We start from the raw sequence: 18,301 nt of genomic DNA, 5'->3' as shown, positions 1-18,301 counted from the left end.
TGAGTGCTGTGCGTTTATACACTTTAAGTGCGATCAATGTGCTATTTTCTTTAAATAGAACTTTTGAAATTGTTGGTTAATATTTTGGATCCACACAAAATGCCATGCACCTTTTAATTACCAAAAATATAAATTATCCAAAGTTTATAAATTTGTCACCTTCTTGACCACCATCACGTGGCAATTAATAAAGGCATATAAAGTACACATTGGTGTTCCGTTCCAAATTCAAATCAAACTTGGCCCAACATGTATTATATTGGGTTGTGGCCTAGTTTGTTCAGCTTTAAATAACCTAGGCTGGTATTCAACAGGACCTGCTCATAAATTACGGGCCGTAAGTGGGCTTCAGTCACCATAGCGTTCGCTCTCTAGGTCCAACCGACACAACGCAACGCCGTCTGCGACCGGAGACAGGCTCAGAGCGTGCGGCCGCTCGATCTCCCCGTGGAAGGCTCGGAGAGCGTCTATAAATAGACCCCAGAGCCCCTCTCGTAGCTCGCAAAAAGATATCGAGGGTGCTCCGCGCGTGGGAGCAAGCTCGCTCTCTCGCTCGCTTCGCTTCGTCCTCTCCCTCCTTCGATCCAAGGACCAAGAATGGCGAAGGCTCGGAGGCAGAAGAACGAGGAGCAGAAGCCCGAGATCTCAGGAGCGGTCGTCCTCCACCAGAAGCTATGCCTCTCGATCGATATGGAGAATCGGAGAGTATACGGGTGAGCGATTCCTCGTTCTTGATCCTTTGAATTAGCTCTTTGATCTCTTCTAACCTTTCTTGCTAGGGTTTCTCGTGTTCCTTTTAGTATAAACACGAGTTGAGCTTTCTTTGTCAGTTGCAAATCATGGAATCTTTGTGCCGATTTTTTGCTTGTTGATCTCTTTGTTCATTTTGGGTGATTGAGAATGAACCTAATGGGCGTCTGTTTTGGGGATCGGACACGATAGGGTTGAGTTCTTGATACTGTGCTTTGGAGTATTGTGTTCGCTTTTTTGTCGTGTCAATGTTTTCTCGTCAATGCACTTTGATTGATCGTCTTGGGGAGTTCCTGATTATTTTCTTGAGATTTTCCCATAGCCTAATTATCTTCCATTTGATCGGTATGGAGAACACGAGGATATAAGTGAGCAAGGGTGCAAGTTCCTCCATCTTGCTTTGGTTAATGAGCTCTTGATCTTCCTGATATGTCTATGGTTAGGGTTGCTGAGTTGTTTTGAATAGAAGCGTAGCTTGAGCTGGTGTTCTCAGTGGCAAAACTATTTGAATTTTGCGCCATTTTCCTGCTTCTTGATATCTCTGTTCCTTTTGGGAATGTCTGGGAAGAATCTTAAGGTGCCTTTACTTTGGGACTATCTTCAGTGCCGTTGTCATCTGAAAGGATTAGGTATTCTGATCTTACATTTAGTTGAGCAGTTCAATTGGTCCCTGATAATTATTTGATGTTAATGCCCATTGTTCTTGATCAAATTAACGACAACCTAACTGTGCATATTCCTTCATTTAATTGATAAGGATAATAGGAGGGAATGTTGGTGAGGAGTTTCTGGTTCTTGCTTTGGTGAATGAACTCTTGATCTCTTCTAATCTATCTTTCCTTAGGGGGTGATAGCTAGTCTAAAACTGTCCTTCTAACTAGAAATCTCCAACTTCTTTTTTTCCGTTCTCCTGCTTCTTGATATCTTTGTTCCCTTGGGGATGATTGAGAAGAGACTTAAGGGTATTTTACTTTGCAATCTGGCCAATGCTGTTTTCATTACATAGGATTGAGTTCTTGGTGTTATGTTTATTAGAGCCATGTGTTTGCTCCCAAGCAAATTGAATTGATATTTTTGGGGGCAGGGAGATGGGGGGGAGTGCGGGGGTGTCGGGGTGGGGGTTAGGTTGGTCTTCGTCATCAATTTAGTTAGATTGTCAAAAGCTATGCAGAGCGTTCAAGTTAGTGAGATTGTGAAAAGTTTTGCAGAGTGAATTCTGAAGAAGATGTAAATAGAAGTAGGTGATCGGAAACTTTGTTAGAAGTTAAAGATTATGCAGAGTGAGTTATGAGGAAGCTTAGAATAGAATTAGGTAATGGTAAAATACACTCGGCTAGGATATGTCTTGTAGGTGAATTTCTTGGTAGACCTTGAGAAATTTTTTATATACAGACACTTTTTACCTTTTTCTTTTGTCCAGTTTGGTGATTTAAGCTGAAGCTGAGGCAATTGTGCAAACTGAGAATTTTAGACTTGTTCCTACAAGAAGCTATTGAGTTCTAATTGTTTTTATTTTGCCAATTTGATATTTGCCTTGATCTTTTATATTGTTTGTAAGAGGGCATGAGATCTTTAATGTTTTAAACTAATATGCATAGTTGGGATATGGAAAGTGATTTATTCACTAGATAATTTACTAGATACCTAAACTAGTCGAAGTTTATGATGTGGTCAACTTAAGAATCTAACAACCAAAACTAAACTTTGATGCCTGCTGCATAAGGCCATTCTATTTGCAGCTATTATTATAATGTCCTTCATACAAAATAATGAAGAATACACGTTCAGTGTTGTGCTTGTGCAAACTTGAAACGCAAAAGGTGGCAAATTTGTATGGCTAATCAATATTAAGATTCTTAGGTCTACTTGTAGTAATCATTTTCTATTCTTGTGTTGTCTTTCTCGAAACTTTCATTCCATCTCAGCTACTTCAATCTTAGAAGAGCACATTGAATCATATTCATATCTATTTGGTTGCTTGGAAGAAGAAATGTCTTTCCTTCTACCATTGTAATGCAGGATTGAGTTCTTCAAACATTAATGTTACTAGTACTTTTTACACTGACCTTTCTCACTACTTTCGTCTATGTAAGTTAAACATATACTAATTTGCAATGCCTTGTATCAATTTAAGAATGAGAACTACGACAAACTATGTGTTGATTTTAGTACAGTTTTTTTTTTTTTTTGATTTAAACGGTAGTGATGTTATGGTAATTGCAGCACTGTATATTTTAATCTGTATTATCTTATTTATGCTTCAGTTGGTGATCTTGTCTCTGAAATAGGGTATGTATCCCTTGGTCCTCATTCATAGAGATGCTGTTTTATGCAGCTCAGTAAAACTTATTGTGGACTTCTTATCCTAAAAGCAACCATGTGGTTCCTCCTAATGAAGACTAGCCTATTTGCATTTTCATATAACCTTGGTAATTGCTGCAATTTATTGGTCTAGTTAAAGGTTCCCTAATTGTGTCTTTCGTTTACTTACTATCAATATTTTATATTGGCTGACTGTACTCCTCAATCTTATTAAAACATCAAGGTGCACTGATTTGAAAATTCTTCTACCAAAGGGTGAGCGTATAGCATTGCATGCTGACAATATGACGATTAGAGCTGTGTCTGTTGATGGGGAATCAGCCCAGTTTGAACACTTTCCACATTGTCAAGTTCTTGACGATGAGAGATGGTCTTCTGTATCATGTTCCAAGTCAGCTGCTGATGCGGCATGCTTAGCATACCTTTCATCTCTTAGTAGGGAAATTGTACCCAATCTCATTATATTATGTAATAGATCTACAAAATCAACCAGCGAACAAGGTGGCCAGGAAAATGACGGAAATATAGTTCAAAATTCTTCTGAGGAACAGATTGTTAATGGCTGCAATGGTTTCTTGGAAGAAAAGGTAACAATCTAGTATGCCAATGTCTTTCTTAGCTTTATATTGAAGTCTTCAATTCTGCAAACTAAGATTCTCTGTTTTCACTCACTCGTACATGTTGGTTACTTTTTGCTTCAGAATGTCAAGTTGGTCCACATTGATTATTGGTTAGAGAGAGCAGAAACCGGCATCCATTTTGGAAACAGTTTGTTATATACTGATAATCAGATAAGACGAGCTCATTGCTGGTTCCCTTGCATGGATAGCATTGAGCAACGTTGCTCGTAAGTAGCACTTTCTATACATTACCAGTCAATGAACCTATTCCATGATAAATTTATAGTTATTCTTATCTGCATGTCTTCTGAGATTAATCAATTGTGTTATTTTTAATTGCACAGCTTTGATATGGAGTTTACAGTTAACACTAATTATGTGGCTGTCAGCAACGGTCGCTTACTTTATCAGGTATACAACTTTAATGTTTACAGGATATTCCGAAGGCCGTATATTGTTTTAACCTGTATGTATGTATGGTATGCCACACATCTTGTTCTACCAGTTATATATTAGAGGATTTGAACTTCAATCTCCTTTCAAACATGAGAAAAATCACAGATACAATTGATATTTTGGTACCATACTATCTTTATGGAAGCATTATATTATTAAATTTAACTATCCTGGATCCATATAATCGTTGGTGTCGGAGCATACTTTTTCCATTAGGTTATCAGAAACAACCATTTCACATTACAAGGATAGAATCATGGAAAAAGGTTATGGAATCTATTTGTTTACCACTTCAGGGATGTGATAGGTTGTCTTGGTACAGAATCTTTTAGGTGTAGTTATCTTTGGTGGTTTGTCAACGGAATAACAGAAAGCAGAGAATATTAAATTTTTGTATCATCTATTCTTTTTTTCTTTTCTATTTGGGCATGCAGCGTTTAAAATTAAATTGAATTATGAAGGTTAGATAACCATATCTTTGTTGCTATTATTCTGTTGTGTTAGCAAGTAAATTTTTTCTTTCTAGATAAAATCTGATTAATGTACAAGTTGACTAATCTCATTTTTTGGACTCTGTTCACACGATCCACCAGAAATTGCATGACAAAATGCGAAGCTTGTAAAGTTTTTTTTTGAGAGATAGGTAGCATGCTACCCACTTTGTTTATTTCATTTTGAAATAAACTTAGCTGTAAATGTGAATCAACTAGGGTTCGAACTTGGAGCCTCGGGTACCAACTATCAAGCCCTTTGCCACTTGCGCTAGGGACAGTCAGTACGAAGCTTGTAAAGTTAATGTTGAATTTTGCTAGGTATTGAATTCTTTTGTTCTGCGCTGGCCATCTCATGCAGGTTTTAAGCAAAGATGATCCTTCAAGGAAAACATATGTTTATAAGTTGAGCACTCCAGTTAATGCTGGATGGATATCTTTGGCTGTCGGTCCATTCAAAATCCTTCCTGACAGGCATAATACCAATGTATCACATATGTGTTTTTCTCCCAACTTTTCAAAGCTTCAAAACACTGTTGAGTTTTTCCATAATGCGTTTAGGTACGCAACTTGAGTGATTATTCGATTGGTCTACATTCCTTTTGCTATTTTTTATTTTGTTTTTTATGTACATTATTATTTCTTCTACATGTGTCTCTTTTTATTTCTTTTTGCAGCTATTATGAAGATTACCTTTCCATGTCATTTCCATTTGATTCATACAAACAGATTTTCATCCCATCTGAAGTCACGGTATCATCTGTGAGCTTGGGAGCCTCCATGTGTACTTTCAGTTCTGATGTCTTATATGATGAAAATGTTATAGATCAGGTTTGCCATTTCTCTTTATTACACGCTATGTATTGTTTGTCTTCTCTCATGAATATTATCCTTAGACATTCTGAATGATTGAGTTCACATAATTCTCCTTTCGGTGATTTATCTTTTTGCAAACACTTGGAAGCTTTTTGTTTTTAATTGTGTTATTTTAAAATTCATGAGTATCATCAGAATTATTTCCAAGCTGAAGTATTGAAATTGTCTAAAAAATCTAGGTAAGTTGGAAGTTCCCAAAATTTAGAGCTTGAGATATATTTGGTTAGGTATATTTTCTTTAGAGATGGTAATAAATTGGAGTGTTTTGGTATCCAAGTCAAGAAGTTCCATTTCGGTGGTTAGATAAGAGGTGAATGGCTTTATAATCTTATTCGCTATTTTTGTATTTTATATTACTATATAAGGCTCTAACAATCGTTCTCTTCCAGTTGCTAGTTGCCCCTATTTCTCAGTTTGAGTTTCATGTGGCTCTGGTTTTGGGTTGTTTGCATTTCGGGCTTTTTGTCTTTGGTTTTATTATACTCAAAAGTTGTGTCAAGTTTTAGGTTATTTGCAATAGCAGTTTGATGCGGCTTTGGTTTTGGTTATTTAAATTTCGAGTTCTTGTTGTTCAGTTTTATCATGTTCAAGTTGGTCAAGTTTTGGGTTATTTGCACTTGTGCTGCTTCGTGGTTGGATTTCTTGTGGTTTGGCGCTTTGACTTTTTGACTCCATTCAAAGTGAGTCAGGCTTGGTAGGTTGGTACTGCCATTTGGGCTGAGCGATTTCTGCTTCCACTTATAGCTCTTTTAGTACACAAACCATCCCATTTATGTAAACAATGAAAGCATCTTTCAATTTAGACTTACAACCTTTTTTGTTCTTCTCAAATTCAAATTCTACGTGATTGATTGTGCTGGTGGATGGACTTCTCTTTTTAATTATTGTTGGTTAGCTTGCAAATTCATCTTCTTTGGAAAAGGAAATCAGTGAATATAATTACCACTATGCAGGAATTTCCATTCTTGTGGGCATTGTCTGGCACGCCCTGCCTTTGCTCTGCGTGCTACTTGTTTGGATAAGCATAGACCCTATGTGCGGACTGTGCTGACATATAATGGAGAGCTACTGCCAAAGCTCGGCATGTGCTGCGATTGCACCCCAGCACACTGCCGTGCCAGTGGCACAGCAATCCTTGGTGCTAAGATTTTGTATTATGTTGCTTGATTTGGATTGCAAACAATCAATCACACACCGATACACTCCATGTAGAATTGTTTGGATGGATAAAGACAGAAATGTATCTAAACGAGGCCATAATCTGTCATTCTTGGGCTTACTGTCAAAAGCGATGCTGTTGGTTGGATTATCCAATAATTGTATTTGAATGCAAAATTGGTCTTTCATTTCAAAGTATGCCGTATTGAAGTTCAATATATGTATCAGATGTCCTCAATTTTTTATTATGGATTTGTATCTAACGTTAACAAGGTCTAAGTATTTAGGCATCTGTGCTTCATTGCATGCTGACATGCATGCTGTATTTATGAACTAACACTTGATTATATTACAAGAATAAATGGTCTATTAAGTAATTTCAAAATGAGCCTAGGTTAGCAGAATAGTTGTAACTATGCTCCTTATTTTTCATAAATGAAAAGACTCGGCTAGGTAGAATCGCCAAGCCGAAAGATTTTGCTGGCTTCCATGTTCTTATTGTGTTTTTTTCTGCTATGAATTGTCTTATTAACTTAGTTAAAATTTACTTGCATTCATTTTAAGTCGTCTGACGGTTAAACTTTCTGCATATTTATCGTCTTTCTCTTGGTACTAATTCTTTTAAACAACCAGACAATTGATACGAGAATTAAACTTGCATATTCCCTGGCTAGACAATGGTTTGGAGTGTTTATTACTGCAGAGGAACCGAATGATGGTTAGTTTTCTTAATTTAGGGATATTATTCTATTGGTTAAAATGTCAGATGGTTATCATTGTATTAATATTCTGTATGATTTTTTTGGTGCAGAATGGTTGTTGGATGGTTTAGCTGGTTTTCTCACTGATAACTTTATTAAGCGTTTTCTTGGAAATAACGAGGCACGCTATCGGCGTTTCAAGGTTTGTTGTCTTCATTTCTTAAGAGAGATGTTCAATTAATATGCGTTCAACTACTAATATGAAATTCTACCTTGAATACTATTTTATTTCTCACACATTAAATTGTTCTACTTTATTTTATAGCAATTCTCTTTCTGCAGTTGAATATTCACTAAGTTGGTGGATTAATCAAATGAAAAGCACCTCTGATGCGACAATTATTTGATTTAAACTGCTTAAACATCTAGATTTGTTAGGTTTTACATATAATTTTGTACCTTATAAATCTGAAATACTTAAAAAGCAGCTTGTTCTCCTGTCCAGTCATTAATACTGCAGTTAATTTTTACTAAGAGCACTAAGAGAACAGATATGTTCCTTTTTGGTTATGGATTAAAACTTAGTTAATTTTATAATTGTAAGTCTGTGTCTTGAGAAAACTATTTACAAGGTTAAAAATCTAACATTAGCCAGTATTTTCTGATTTTGAAAAGCAGTGTCGGTAATGGTGTTGGTAATGCTGTTGGAATAAAGATTCATTGTACAACTCACAGTCATTGACCTGTATTTATGCAATATTTTGCGTAGGCCAATTGTGCTGTTTGTAGAGCTGATGTCAGTGGTGCAACAGCTTTAAGCTCCTCTGCTGCTTCAAGTGATTTATATGGAACTCAAAATATTGGTGTATACGGAAAAATTCGTTCATGGAAAGCCGTAAGCTTTACCTTGATTGCACAAATTCAGTATAAATTTGGAATTCTGCCATGTTCCTGTTTAACATTTGCAATAACAGGTAGCAGTTCTTCAAATGCTGGAGAAGCAAATGGGCCCAGACTCTTTTCGTAAGGTGACGTTCGTGCATTCTTCTACTCCATTTAATCGTGCATTGCAACTTGGGATCTATACTTCTTAGTATTGTTGATCTAGATTGATCTTGTACCTGCACCTTCAGGAGTTCCTTTGAAGTTTGTTGACTCTGGTGGTTCTAGCCTTCTAGGTTCGATTGAAACAAGGCCATGTGAACCAATTGAAAAATTCTAGTCTTTTGCTATTATCATGTTGAACTAATTTAGTAGCCTGCTTAATTTATTAGTACTCTGCTTGCACGATGATTCATATCATGTTAAAATTTCTTTAAGAAGAAGATTCATAGCTACTATGGAAGTTGTGTGACTTCCTACTTCCCAGGGGGTCACCCATCCTAGGACTACTCTAACTCTAGCATGTTCAACTCTTTTAACCTCTTGAGTCTAGCCACCGTTCAAGATATTATAACCGGGTTAAGAGGTTTAGTCCTATTATATCTTATGTAGGACTATTCAAAGTCTAGGGATGTCATATTCCTCCACTCTTAAAGTCCCGACGTCCTCGTCAGGCTCGAGCACACTCACAAGCACTAGGAAATGTGAAATTAGTCTTGCTAACCTTACCAACCAACCTTATGGGAACCGCCCTCCACCCACAATGGTGGTAAGCCAGGGAGCTATGCTTCACTTGCTGTATGACCATAGCTCAGTCGAGACTCATTTTATAATTTCGGCTGGTGATTGGCTTTTGATATCAACTGTGACACTCCACTTCCCAGAAGGTCATCCATTGTAGGACTGCTCTAATTCTAGCACGCTTAACTCTCTTAACTTTTTGGGTCTAACCACCGCTCAAAATGCGATAGCTGAGTTAAGAGGTTTAGCCTTATTATATCTCATATATAGAAATATTGCAAATTCTAGGGGTGTCACAAGTTGACTGTACTTCTGTGGACTAACTGAATACCTGCTAGAAGGTTTCTTTCTGTTATACCAGGTTCTTCTTGACACGTGTGCTTATTGAAGACAACTTGGAGCCAGAAAAAAAAAAACAATGTTGTACTTTAAGTAGGGTGATTATGTTATATGATTTAATGAACTCTGTTGCAGAGTATGGTAGAGATGAGCCAAATGTGAGTTTAATTTAATATCATCTGATAAGTGACAATTTGACGTCATTTTGCACATTTGTTGATTTTTGGATCGTGGTTTGGTTCTTGAAAAGTGAATATTTTTATTTGCATCCTATTGTACCAATCTTCAAATGACCTCATCCTTGTTTGGTTATTTCTTTTCAGGATTCTTGACATAGATCACAAATTTTAATTTCTTGTTATGTTCCTGATATTTTTATCTTTCCTGCTCTCCTAATTTCTTAATGTGATGTTTCTTTCAGATTCTGCAGATGATTGTGGGTAGAGCTTTTCCTACCTCTGGATCTGTAAGAACTCTTAGTACGAGGGAGGTTAGTAAATCGAACTCTCTTCACAATTAGCATGCTCTTGTGCTCTGATGTTCTTCAAATTGGTGTAACCATAATCTAGCAGGCATATAGATTCAGTTCTCATGGTGCACATGTTGCAGACAAGAGTAGTTTGTTGTTGGTGGTTTGCTTATAATGATGATGGAACAAGATGTCGGATACTCCCATGGTTTCTTTTTACAAATTGGGAGCAACATTATTTCCGTTCGCGTGAATACAAATAATGTGACTGCGTGATTGCATCTCTGTACAAGGACAATATATCTTTCATTACCCATTCTTGCATCATGAGAGTTGTGTGAAGGATTTTTTTTTAAAAAAAAAAACAGTCGTATTGCAATCTCCTCAACCAAAACTCATACAAGTTGGCTTAAAATAGGAGCCTTATTTTAAGCCTTATGTTACTTGTCTAGTTCTTTGATAAAAGTGATACTACGAGTAACATTAAATTGGTACACAAATTCAAGTACTACCTAGGCTGTATCATTTTAATGTGAACTGGTAAAAAATAGAAATACTAGCCATTGTCGACCAGAAGCAGAAAGATCTGGTTAGCTTTTTACATTAAATGTACTTGATCAGGTCAAATAGCATATAAATACCTTTATGTGGTCCTAACCAATGCTCTCTTTGGATTAGGAGAGGACATTAGAAAAAGAAAAGAAGGGAAAATAACTCACTCTTTTTGTGTGTTGTTTTAGAGAAGAGAAATGAAAAACAGCATTTGAGGGTTTTATTTTCTCTCCTGTTCTCTCACTTTTTCTTGTTGAATTTTAAACAGAAAGAAAATATAATTTTCTTTCCTAGCTTCTCTTCTTTCTTTTCCATTCTCTCCATCAAAACTGAGCATAATAATCTTTTGTAAAGGAACCAGATCCTACCTTATCAACTATTTAATTTTATTTATTGGTTATTGTTCCTGGATTAGTAAATCGGAGTTCTGGTGATCACATTAATCAAGAAGTGGATATTAAACTTTTCTTTTTTCCCTTTTATTCAGTTCAGGCACCTAGCCAATAAGGTTGGAAATCTGGAGCGTCCATTTCTAAAAGAATTTTTTCCTCGATGGGTTGAATCCTGTGGATGTCCTGTTATGAGGTAAAAGCACCCTCTGACCCTTTGTCTCCCCTCATCTTTCTACTTGTTGATTGTTGACTTGCTACATTTTTGTCTTTCCTTTTTCGCTCCTTCCTTTTTCGCTCCTAAGGATGGGAATTTCTTATAACAAAAGGAGAAACATGATTGAATTAGCTGTTGTGCGAGGTTGCACAGCAAAAAGTGGTTCTATTTCTGGCAGTAATCCAGATGATGGGATTCAAGAAGGTGATGCTGGATGGCCAGGAATGATGAGCATTCGTGTTCATGAACTTGATGGGATGTATGATCATCCAATTGTACCAATGGCTGGGGAAAGTTGTCAAGTGTTGGAGATACAGTGTCATTCCAAACTAGCTGCAAAACGTTTTCAGAAACCTAAGAAAGGTTCAAAGCCTGATGGCTCCGACGACAATGCAGATGCTGTTCTAACTCAGGACAATCGCACTGGGTCTGTAGTGTTGTTCCATGTAACCATTCTTTTCTAATTTTGTCTTATTCTTAAGCTGTATTTACATTTTTTTTTTCCATTTGCAGCATTGATTCGCCTTTACTGTGGATCAGAATTGACCCAGAGATGGAGTACCTTGCTGAAATTCATTTTCATCAACCTATTCAGATGTGGGTAAGGACATGTTTTAGTGTCTATACCATCCACAGCCTATTATATTTTCTTCTTGGTTTGAGACATCATTTTCTGATTAATTAGCTTTCTATTATTTGCTCATTTTGTTGGCATGTTTTTATCCATACCTTGCCAGATTAATCAACTGGAGAAAGACAAGGATGTCATCGCTCAGTCACAAGCAATTTCAGTATTGGAGAAACTACCACAACTTTCTTTCTCTGTTGTCAATGCTCTAAATAATTTCCTCAATGATTCTAAGGTGCTTTGCTTGGCCTTGCTATATTGAGCTTTTATATAGTTAGCTTTTCTTTTCATAATGAACATCTTACTTCCAGGCATTTTGGAGAGTTAGAATTGAAGCAGCATATGCTCTGGCGCTAACAGCTTCTGAGGTAATGAATTTTACAATTATTGTATGTGATATATAGTTTTCTCTTGAAGCATCTATATGTTTCCAAGCTGTTGTAGACTTGTGTTTTCTTTTCCATTGCTGGAACTAAGAATGTTTTATGTGACGGTGCATTAAATTTCTGGAACTAAGAATATTTTATGTGAAGGTGCATTTAATTTCTTGCGTTTTTTAGGACACTGATTTGGCTGGCCTACTACATTTGGTCAAGTTTTATAAGAGTCGAAGATTTGATGCGGATATAGGATTACCAAGGTCAAGATCCTCAACTCTCTTGTTTCTTATTAAAATGTTATGCAATATCCTATTTCTAAGGTCTGTTTAGACTTCTCTATCTTGCCTTATTTTTAATAGTGAATTTCCTTCACTCACAGGCCAAATGATTTCCGAGATGTCCCAGAGTATTTTGTTCTTGAGGTAATGCAGTGAGGTAGGATTTATTTGCATCAATTATTCCAAAGAACATAAGGAGGTTTTAAATATTATAGTATATTTAATTTGGTGTTTACTGACTATCGTGTCAGTGCTGCATGTGAACAAAAGTTATCTGTTGTTGTGCCTTTAGAGAACACTATAGTAAACATTAATTTTTGCTGTCAACAGATGCATACTTTTTACATGCTATTCCTGCAGTGACATAATGCATAAATTGCATGCTCAAACTCATAAAGATCATTATGACTTGGATTTGCTGTAGGCTATACCACATGCCGTGGCTCTGGTCAGGGCAGCAGACAAGAAAAGCCCAAGAGAAGCCATTGAGTTTGTCCTGCAATTGCTAAAGGTTTTTGCTAGCCTCTAACTAGTTTCTGATAGGCTGTTAGCTTCTGTTACAATTTATGCATTATCTTTTGCCATTTTGTACTGTACTGCAATTTTGTAATACCATTCACTGTTAAATCTATTAGCTTGTCACAGTGCACTATTTTCAGCTTCTTTTTCTCACTGTCACGCAGCAGTCCTGATGGCGTGGGGAAATACTTACATGTATATTTTTTGAATTAAATTAATACGGCGTCATCCTCTAGTATCAACTTCTGATCTGCTGAGACATCAATTATAGGGTTTTCTGCTAGGAATAGCAATTTGCTTTGCAGGTGTGCCCTGTGTAAAAACACATAATTTCAGATGAAATACTGTTCCTTGAGAAAATATGAATGCAAGAAAATTATCTACAGCTTCAAAAGATAGACTAAAGGATTTGATTGTTTTGATTGGAATAATATCCCTTCTAGGGTGCGTTTGGTTCGTGCTATCTTTTTAAGATTCCTAGTAATCCAATAGGAATAAAAAAATATGACGGTGTTTGGCCAAACGCATTAAGTAATCTAGTTGGTAATACTGGATTTACTTGGGAATGAGATGCATCCCAAAGTACTAATCTCATTCCTTTGAGGGAAGGTGGGTATCCTTATATTAATGGATTGGAGTAATTATAATATGTCTAATCTCTTTCTTTCTTCTCACCCGCCGGCTAGTTGGTATTATTTTTCTTTACACTCTAACCTCATATCTTTCTCTAAATTTATCTTTTTCTCTCTAAACTTAAACTCTTTTTCTCTCTCTAAACTAAGCTATTTCTCTCCCTCTTTTTCTAAAATCTCAACCGTCTCATTCTCTCTAACATCGACTCTATTTCTTTAATTATGCTCTCTCTTTCTAACCTATATTCTCTCTTTTTTTTCTAAAAAGATGTTGAAATTTTTTATAGTATTATTTAAAATTAAATTAATTAATTAATTAATTAATTGTATATATTTCGTAATCTTAAATAACATGACTAAATAATATGACCGTACGAACCAAATACCGAAATACTACATTCTTAGTAATAGAATGAATAGGAATAAGATTCTCGGATATCTTTTTACTCCTAGTAATATTTCATAGTGTGAACCAAACGCACCCCTAAAGTTATGTATATAGCTATCTCAATTTGTTTAGGAAGATACAAAAGGCCATGGTTCACCAGTCAATTTACTATTGTTGTCACCATGTTTTAAGGTTGGAGATTTCCTTTTACTCTTTCATGATATTGGTGAGTCTTGTAACTGTCAACAGCTTTGGTATAGATTTTTATGGTGTTAATCATTTATTCACGACTAAGGCAAGCAGTTAGGTTTTGCCTTTTATATGCTGCATGGGCAAAACTATGATTGTTTAACTTGTTCCTACGTAAGAAGTCTTTATGTTACATGTTCTTGAATTGATCTTTTTGATTTCTGTTTACGTATTCTCTTTATTTCCGTCTAATTTCTGTGCTACAATTTCCTTTGGTTTGATGTTCTTCTTTTTCTCAGTACAATGATAACAATGGAAACCCCTACTCTGATGTCTACTGGCTCGCTGCTATGGTCCAAGCCATTGGTGATCTTGAATTTGGTCAGCAGGTCTGTTCAGTTATCTTTTTTTCTTATGATGCATGAAGAAATTTCAATGTTCTTCAGCCTTTACTCTTCTCAAGCATAGGAAGTAAGAACTGCCATTGTTACTTCCCACTTATTGTTAGTGTGCTAATAAATTACGATTTTCTAATAATATGGCCTCTTTCTTCAGAAAATTGATTGACTTGTACATAATGCAGAGTGTGCTTCTATTATCATCGCTTCTCAAGCGTATTGATCGGCTACTGCAATTTGACAGGTTTGCGTGAATCACCTACTAGAGTTAGAATCAACTGTAGATTGTAGGTGATAGTAAATTAACTCATGACCTCGTTTGGTAACTTGGTTTCTCCTCAGTCTTATGCCTAGCTACAATGGAATTTTGACTATAAGTTGCATTCGCGCCCTCGCACAGATTGCATTAAAGATGTCAGCCTCCGTACCTCTTGTAAGCAAGACTAGTTCAATAACAAGATGCATTTCCATTCTGTTTTCCTTTCATATTAGTGACTTGTCATCCCTGTAGGATCGTGTTTGTGAGTTGATTAAACCATTTCGGAGCATGGATAAAATATGGAAAGTTCGAATAGAAGCAAGCAGGGTGCTTCTGGATCTTCAGTTTCACAGTAAAGGCCTTGATGCAGCTATATCTTTGTTCTTAGAATTTATAGGTGAAGAGCAATCCTTACGAGGTTAGGCTTCTGGAACAATAGAGCATATAATTTGTGGATGTTATTCCAGCTCACTAACATATAATAAATGGCAGGGGAGACAAAGCTGGCTACTCATGTTATGCGTTTATGCCAACTAAATAATGAATCTCACTCCGGTAGTCAAGTATCTTGCTCAACTCTTGTTGCTCTGCTCCGCCTTCTTGCAAGCAGGAAAGCATTCAACAATGTCTTTCTTCGGCACCATGTGTTCTGCATTTTGCAAATTTTTGCAGGAAGGTTAGCAAAGTTGCTGCTTGTATGTATCTTTTAATCTAGTTTCTTCTTTTCCCTTTACATATCATTGATATCTGCTGTAATCAATCATTTATGTCTCATTAACAAGAACATGACTCGTGGTAACATGTGTGTCATGTCTGTTAGTATTCCTTCCTTCCTATCCTATACTTGTGGTTTTCTTTAAAGAAAAAAAAAATGTGAGTGGTTACAGCATTGTAAGACTAATGTTAAAATAACATAGTACTAGAATAAATGCATTTAAACCCTTCAGCTCAACAAATCCTTTGCAGTATTTGTTACTTATTATGAATGAACCTTCTTCCCAAAATTTTATTGCTAGTTCAATTATCTTCATAATTTGATCTATGTGTTGTCTTGGTTATTCTTGTTTCGTCATTATTAGGTAAGATGTTTTCATTTCTGATTCATCTGATGTCTCCCAATCATTTTCCTGTTTTATTTTCATCATGGGCTCAACTTGCAGGGTTCTGAGCCCTACCTTTCATTGCAACTAGTGAGGTTGATATCTCTAGTCACCAACTAGCATTTAAGTATTCACGAAGTTGATTTGCTTTCCCCCGACTTATGACACTATTAGTTGTTTTGTAGAGCGTTCTGAACTTTTCGTTCTTGTGCTAACCACATTTCGGGAAAAGGCTTGATACTTTTCTACTATTATGGTATTCAATTAGAGTAAAAAAAGACGGAGCAATTTATAGGTTATTATGATACTTTCTAGTTTCCAGTAATCTTTATTTGGTGGAACATGTTACTTCTATGTATGCAATTTCGTATAATGTAAAGGAATCTCCAATTAGCCGGCATTTTTATGTCAGTAAGCTTGGTATGAATATTGCTTTTAACCTGATCTCTCTCTCTTTCTTAGGACATAATTTTACATTCATCAAGGAACTGTTTGTTGGTAGTATGGGTCACATCTAAACATTTGTTTCTCATTCTTAGGTCACCAACACTTTGTGGCATTCCAAAGGAACTTCCTCCTGTGTTGGCTCCGGATACAAGTAGTGATCAGCAGAACAGATCTTCTTCCCTAACGCTGAAGATTCCAAGACCTCAAGATCCTCCCATTGAGACACCTAATCCATGTGACACTTTGCCCACTGCTGAAACTGCGAAAGACGTGCGCGATATTGTTTCTAATTGCAGCGAGAGAAGGACTAATATTGTGAAACTCCGGGTTAAGAAAACTTCATCATCCAGTAAAGCAGATGGTATTGATCACCAGGTGGACCAATCTCGTGCTGGAGGGCCAAATGAAAGTGAACTGGGTCCTTGCAGTTCGGCTTCTGTGGATGCACCTCCTAGGGAAGCAAATGAACGCTTGAACGTAACAAACCGAAACAATGATGCAAACTCTTCGCATGATCAAGAATCAAGGATGACTGCAAGCATGAGGGAGGCAAATGCACGACCGAAAATTATGATCGCAAATGATGAAGACGTGAACTCTTTGCATGATCAAGAATCAAGAATGACTGCAAGTATAGGCAGTGCCAAATTAGGGAACAAGCAAGAGATCTCTATGGAATTGCAATGTACGGCTGATTCAAGGCTAGATTCTCTTTTAAAGGACCGGCTGTCTCCCACCGCAAAGGATGGTGTTGAAATTGGTCATGTAAATGTTCCTGATCATGCGCTCTCTATGGTAAGACACAGTGTAGAACAAGCTCGACTGTCGACTGATGATCAGGATGCAAAAAAAAAGAAAGAAAAGAAAGAGAAGGAGAGAAAACGGAAGCAAGAGGATAAATTAGGCAAGAAAAACGATCCAGAGTATCTGGAAAGAAAGCGTCTAAAGAAGGAGAAAAAGCGGATGGAGAAAGAATTGGCAAAGATTAGTAGGACAGAAAGGGCTTCTTCACTAGATATGCAAAACTTGGTGAAGCCTGAGCCACAAGGAACTTTGACCTCTGGGAAGTCGCATGCGGCAATGAGCTTGGATCCTAAGGCTTCAAATAGACAAGAAGCAGCAGTTCCTTTGACCCCAGGAGAGTCCAACACATTACAGAGTGCTGAACCTCAAGTTTCAAACAGAGAGGCAATCGTCGAGGGTATGCAAACCAGCTCAGCTCCCAGAATAAGGATCAAAATTAAAAGCAGGAGCATCGGCAACATTTAATCATCATCTTAGCACAAAGTCTTATATAAGACAATGTACAATAGAAATGAAATGAGGTAAGTTGTACAATTTACGCCCATTTTTCTCTTGGCTTACCTTGCTAGTAAAGTACGCCTCCATGCCAATATTTTTCAGGTGTGAGGGCTTGAGTGAAGGTTGTCTTTAGTTGGCCTGGTGAAATGTAGTAGTGTAGTTGTGCAGATTAACTTTCAGCTTTAGCACATTAGTATTATTTAGTTCTTCGAGTACCTAAGTCTAGGTTCGGTGTTGAATCCCACATTTGCTTGATTTTTGTAGTTCTAGTTGTTCTACTGGGATGATCTTGGTGTAGTACCTACTTGGAGACAGTAGACTTGGGAATGTTCAGTTTGACCTAAGCCGCTCATTTGCAGCATTGCACTAAATAAGCAGAATCAAGTACGGAAGATACAAGTGCTCAATATTATAGGAAACCTTTTTTTAGACACCTATTTTACCTTCCATCGGAATTTTTGTGCGATATTGTGTTGTCCAAGAGCCATGTATGGGTACATGGTACAGTAGAGCCAAAGCAGGGAAGGTGCCATAGTAGAAGCAATCTAGGAAAATAACCGAGTTATCCATGGTTTTATCAGGTCCCGAGCCTTCTTTGGAATAGGTCAAGGGAAAGGGATCATAAGATTTTCAGGATCTAATGTAATCGGGTTTTAGCTTGAGACTAAAGTATCCCTTTGATAAATGATAACATGTAATACAGCATGTTAATAATACAGCACGCTAAAATTGTTTATGCAGTTCTTCCATTCACATATAATTATCTTCAGTGATCATATTCACTCATCTCAAGCCAAGTGTGTGAACAACTGCAATTT

General features: G+C 36.8%; 1 protein-coding gene across 3 annotated transcripts; it reads left to right on the top strand.

Annotated features, from left to right (window-relative positions):
• LOC109724193 (transcription initiation factor TFIID subunit 2) lies at positions 427-18,223 on the top strand. Of its 3 annotated transcripts, XM_020252943.1 has the most exons (26): positions 595-713; positions 3,086-3,179; positions 3,296-3,659; positions 3,774-3,919; positions 4,037-4,103; positions 5,001-5,200; positions 5,317-5,470; positions 7,307-7,391; positions 7,485-7,576; positions 8,144-8,269; positions 8,349-8,402; positions 9,758-9,826; positions 10,845-10,942; positions 11,052-11,390; positions 11,477-11,564; positions 11,701-11,826; positions 11,903-11,959; positions 12,152-12,231; positions 12,351-12,393; positions 12,674-12,760; positions 14,277-14,366; positions 14,561-14,619; positions 14,718-14,808; positions 14,887-15,052; positions 15,127-15,310; positions 16,274-18,223. In XM_020252943.1, the coding sequence occupies exons 3-26, from the start codon at positions 3,357-3,359 to the stop codon at positions 17,448-17,450; spliced, it is 3,981 nt and encodes a 1,326-aa protein (XP_020108532.1). In that variant the 5' UTR covers positions 595-713; positions 3,086-3,179; positions 3,296-3,356; the 3' UTR covers positions 17,451-18,223. The 3 variants fall into 3 exon arrangements, with proteins under 3 accessions (XP_020108529.1, XP_020108523.1, XP_020108532.1); XM_020252940.1 differs by lacking the exon at positions 3,086-3,179 and having other exon boundaries at positions 427-713; positions 3,327-3,659; XM_020252934.1 differs by lacking the exon at positions 3,086-3,179 and having other exon boundaries at positions 427-713.

This window comes from Ananas comosus, linkage group 2, assembly GCF_001540865.1.
Source record: "Ananas comosus cultivar F153 linkage group 2, ASM154086v1, whole genome shotgun sequence".
In the NCBI taxonomy this organism is placed as follows: Eukaryota; Viridiplantae; Streptophyta; class Magnoliopsida; order Poales; family Bromeliaceae; genus Ananas; species Ananas comosus.
Note: the sequence above shows the minus strand (reverse complement) of the source record. Positions and strands in the feature narration are given on the sequence as shown.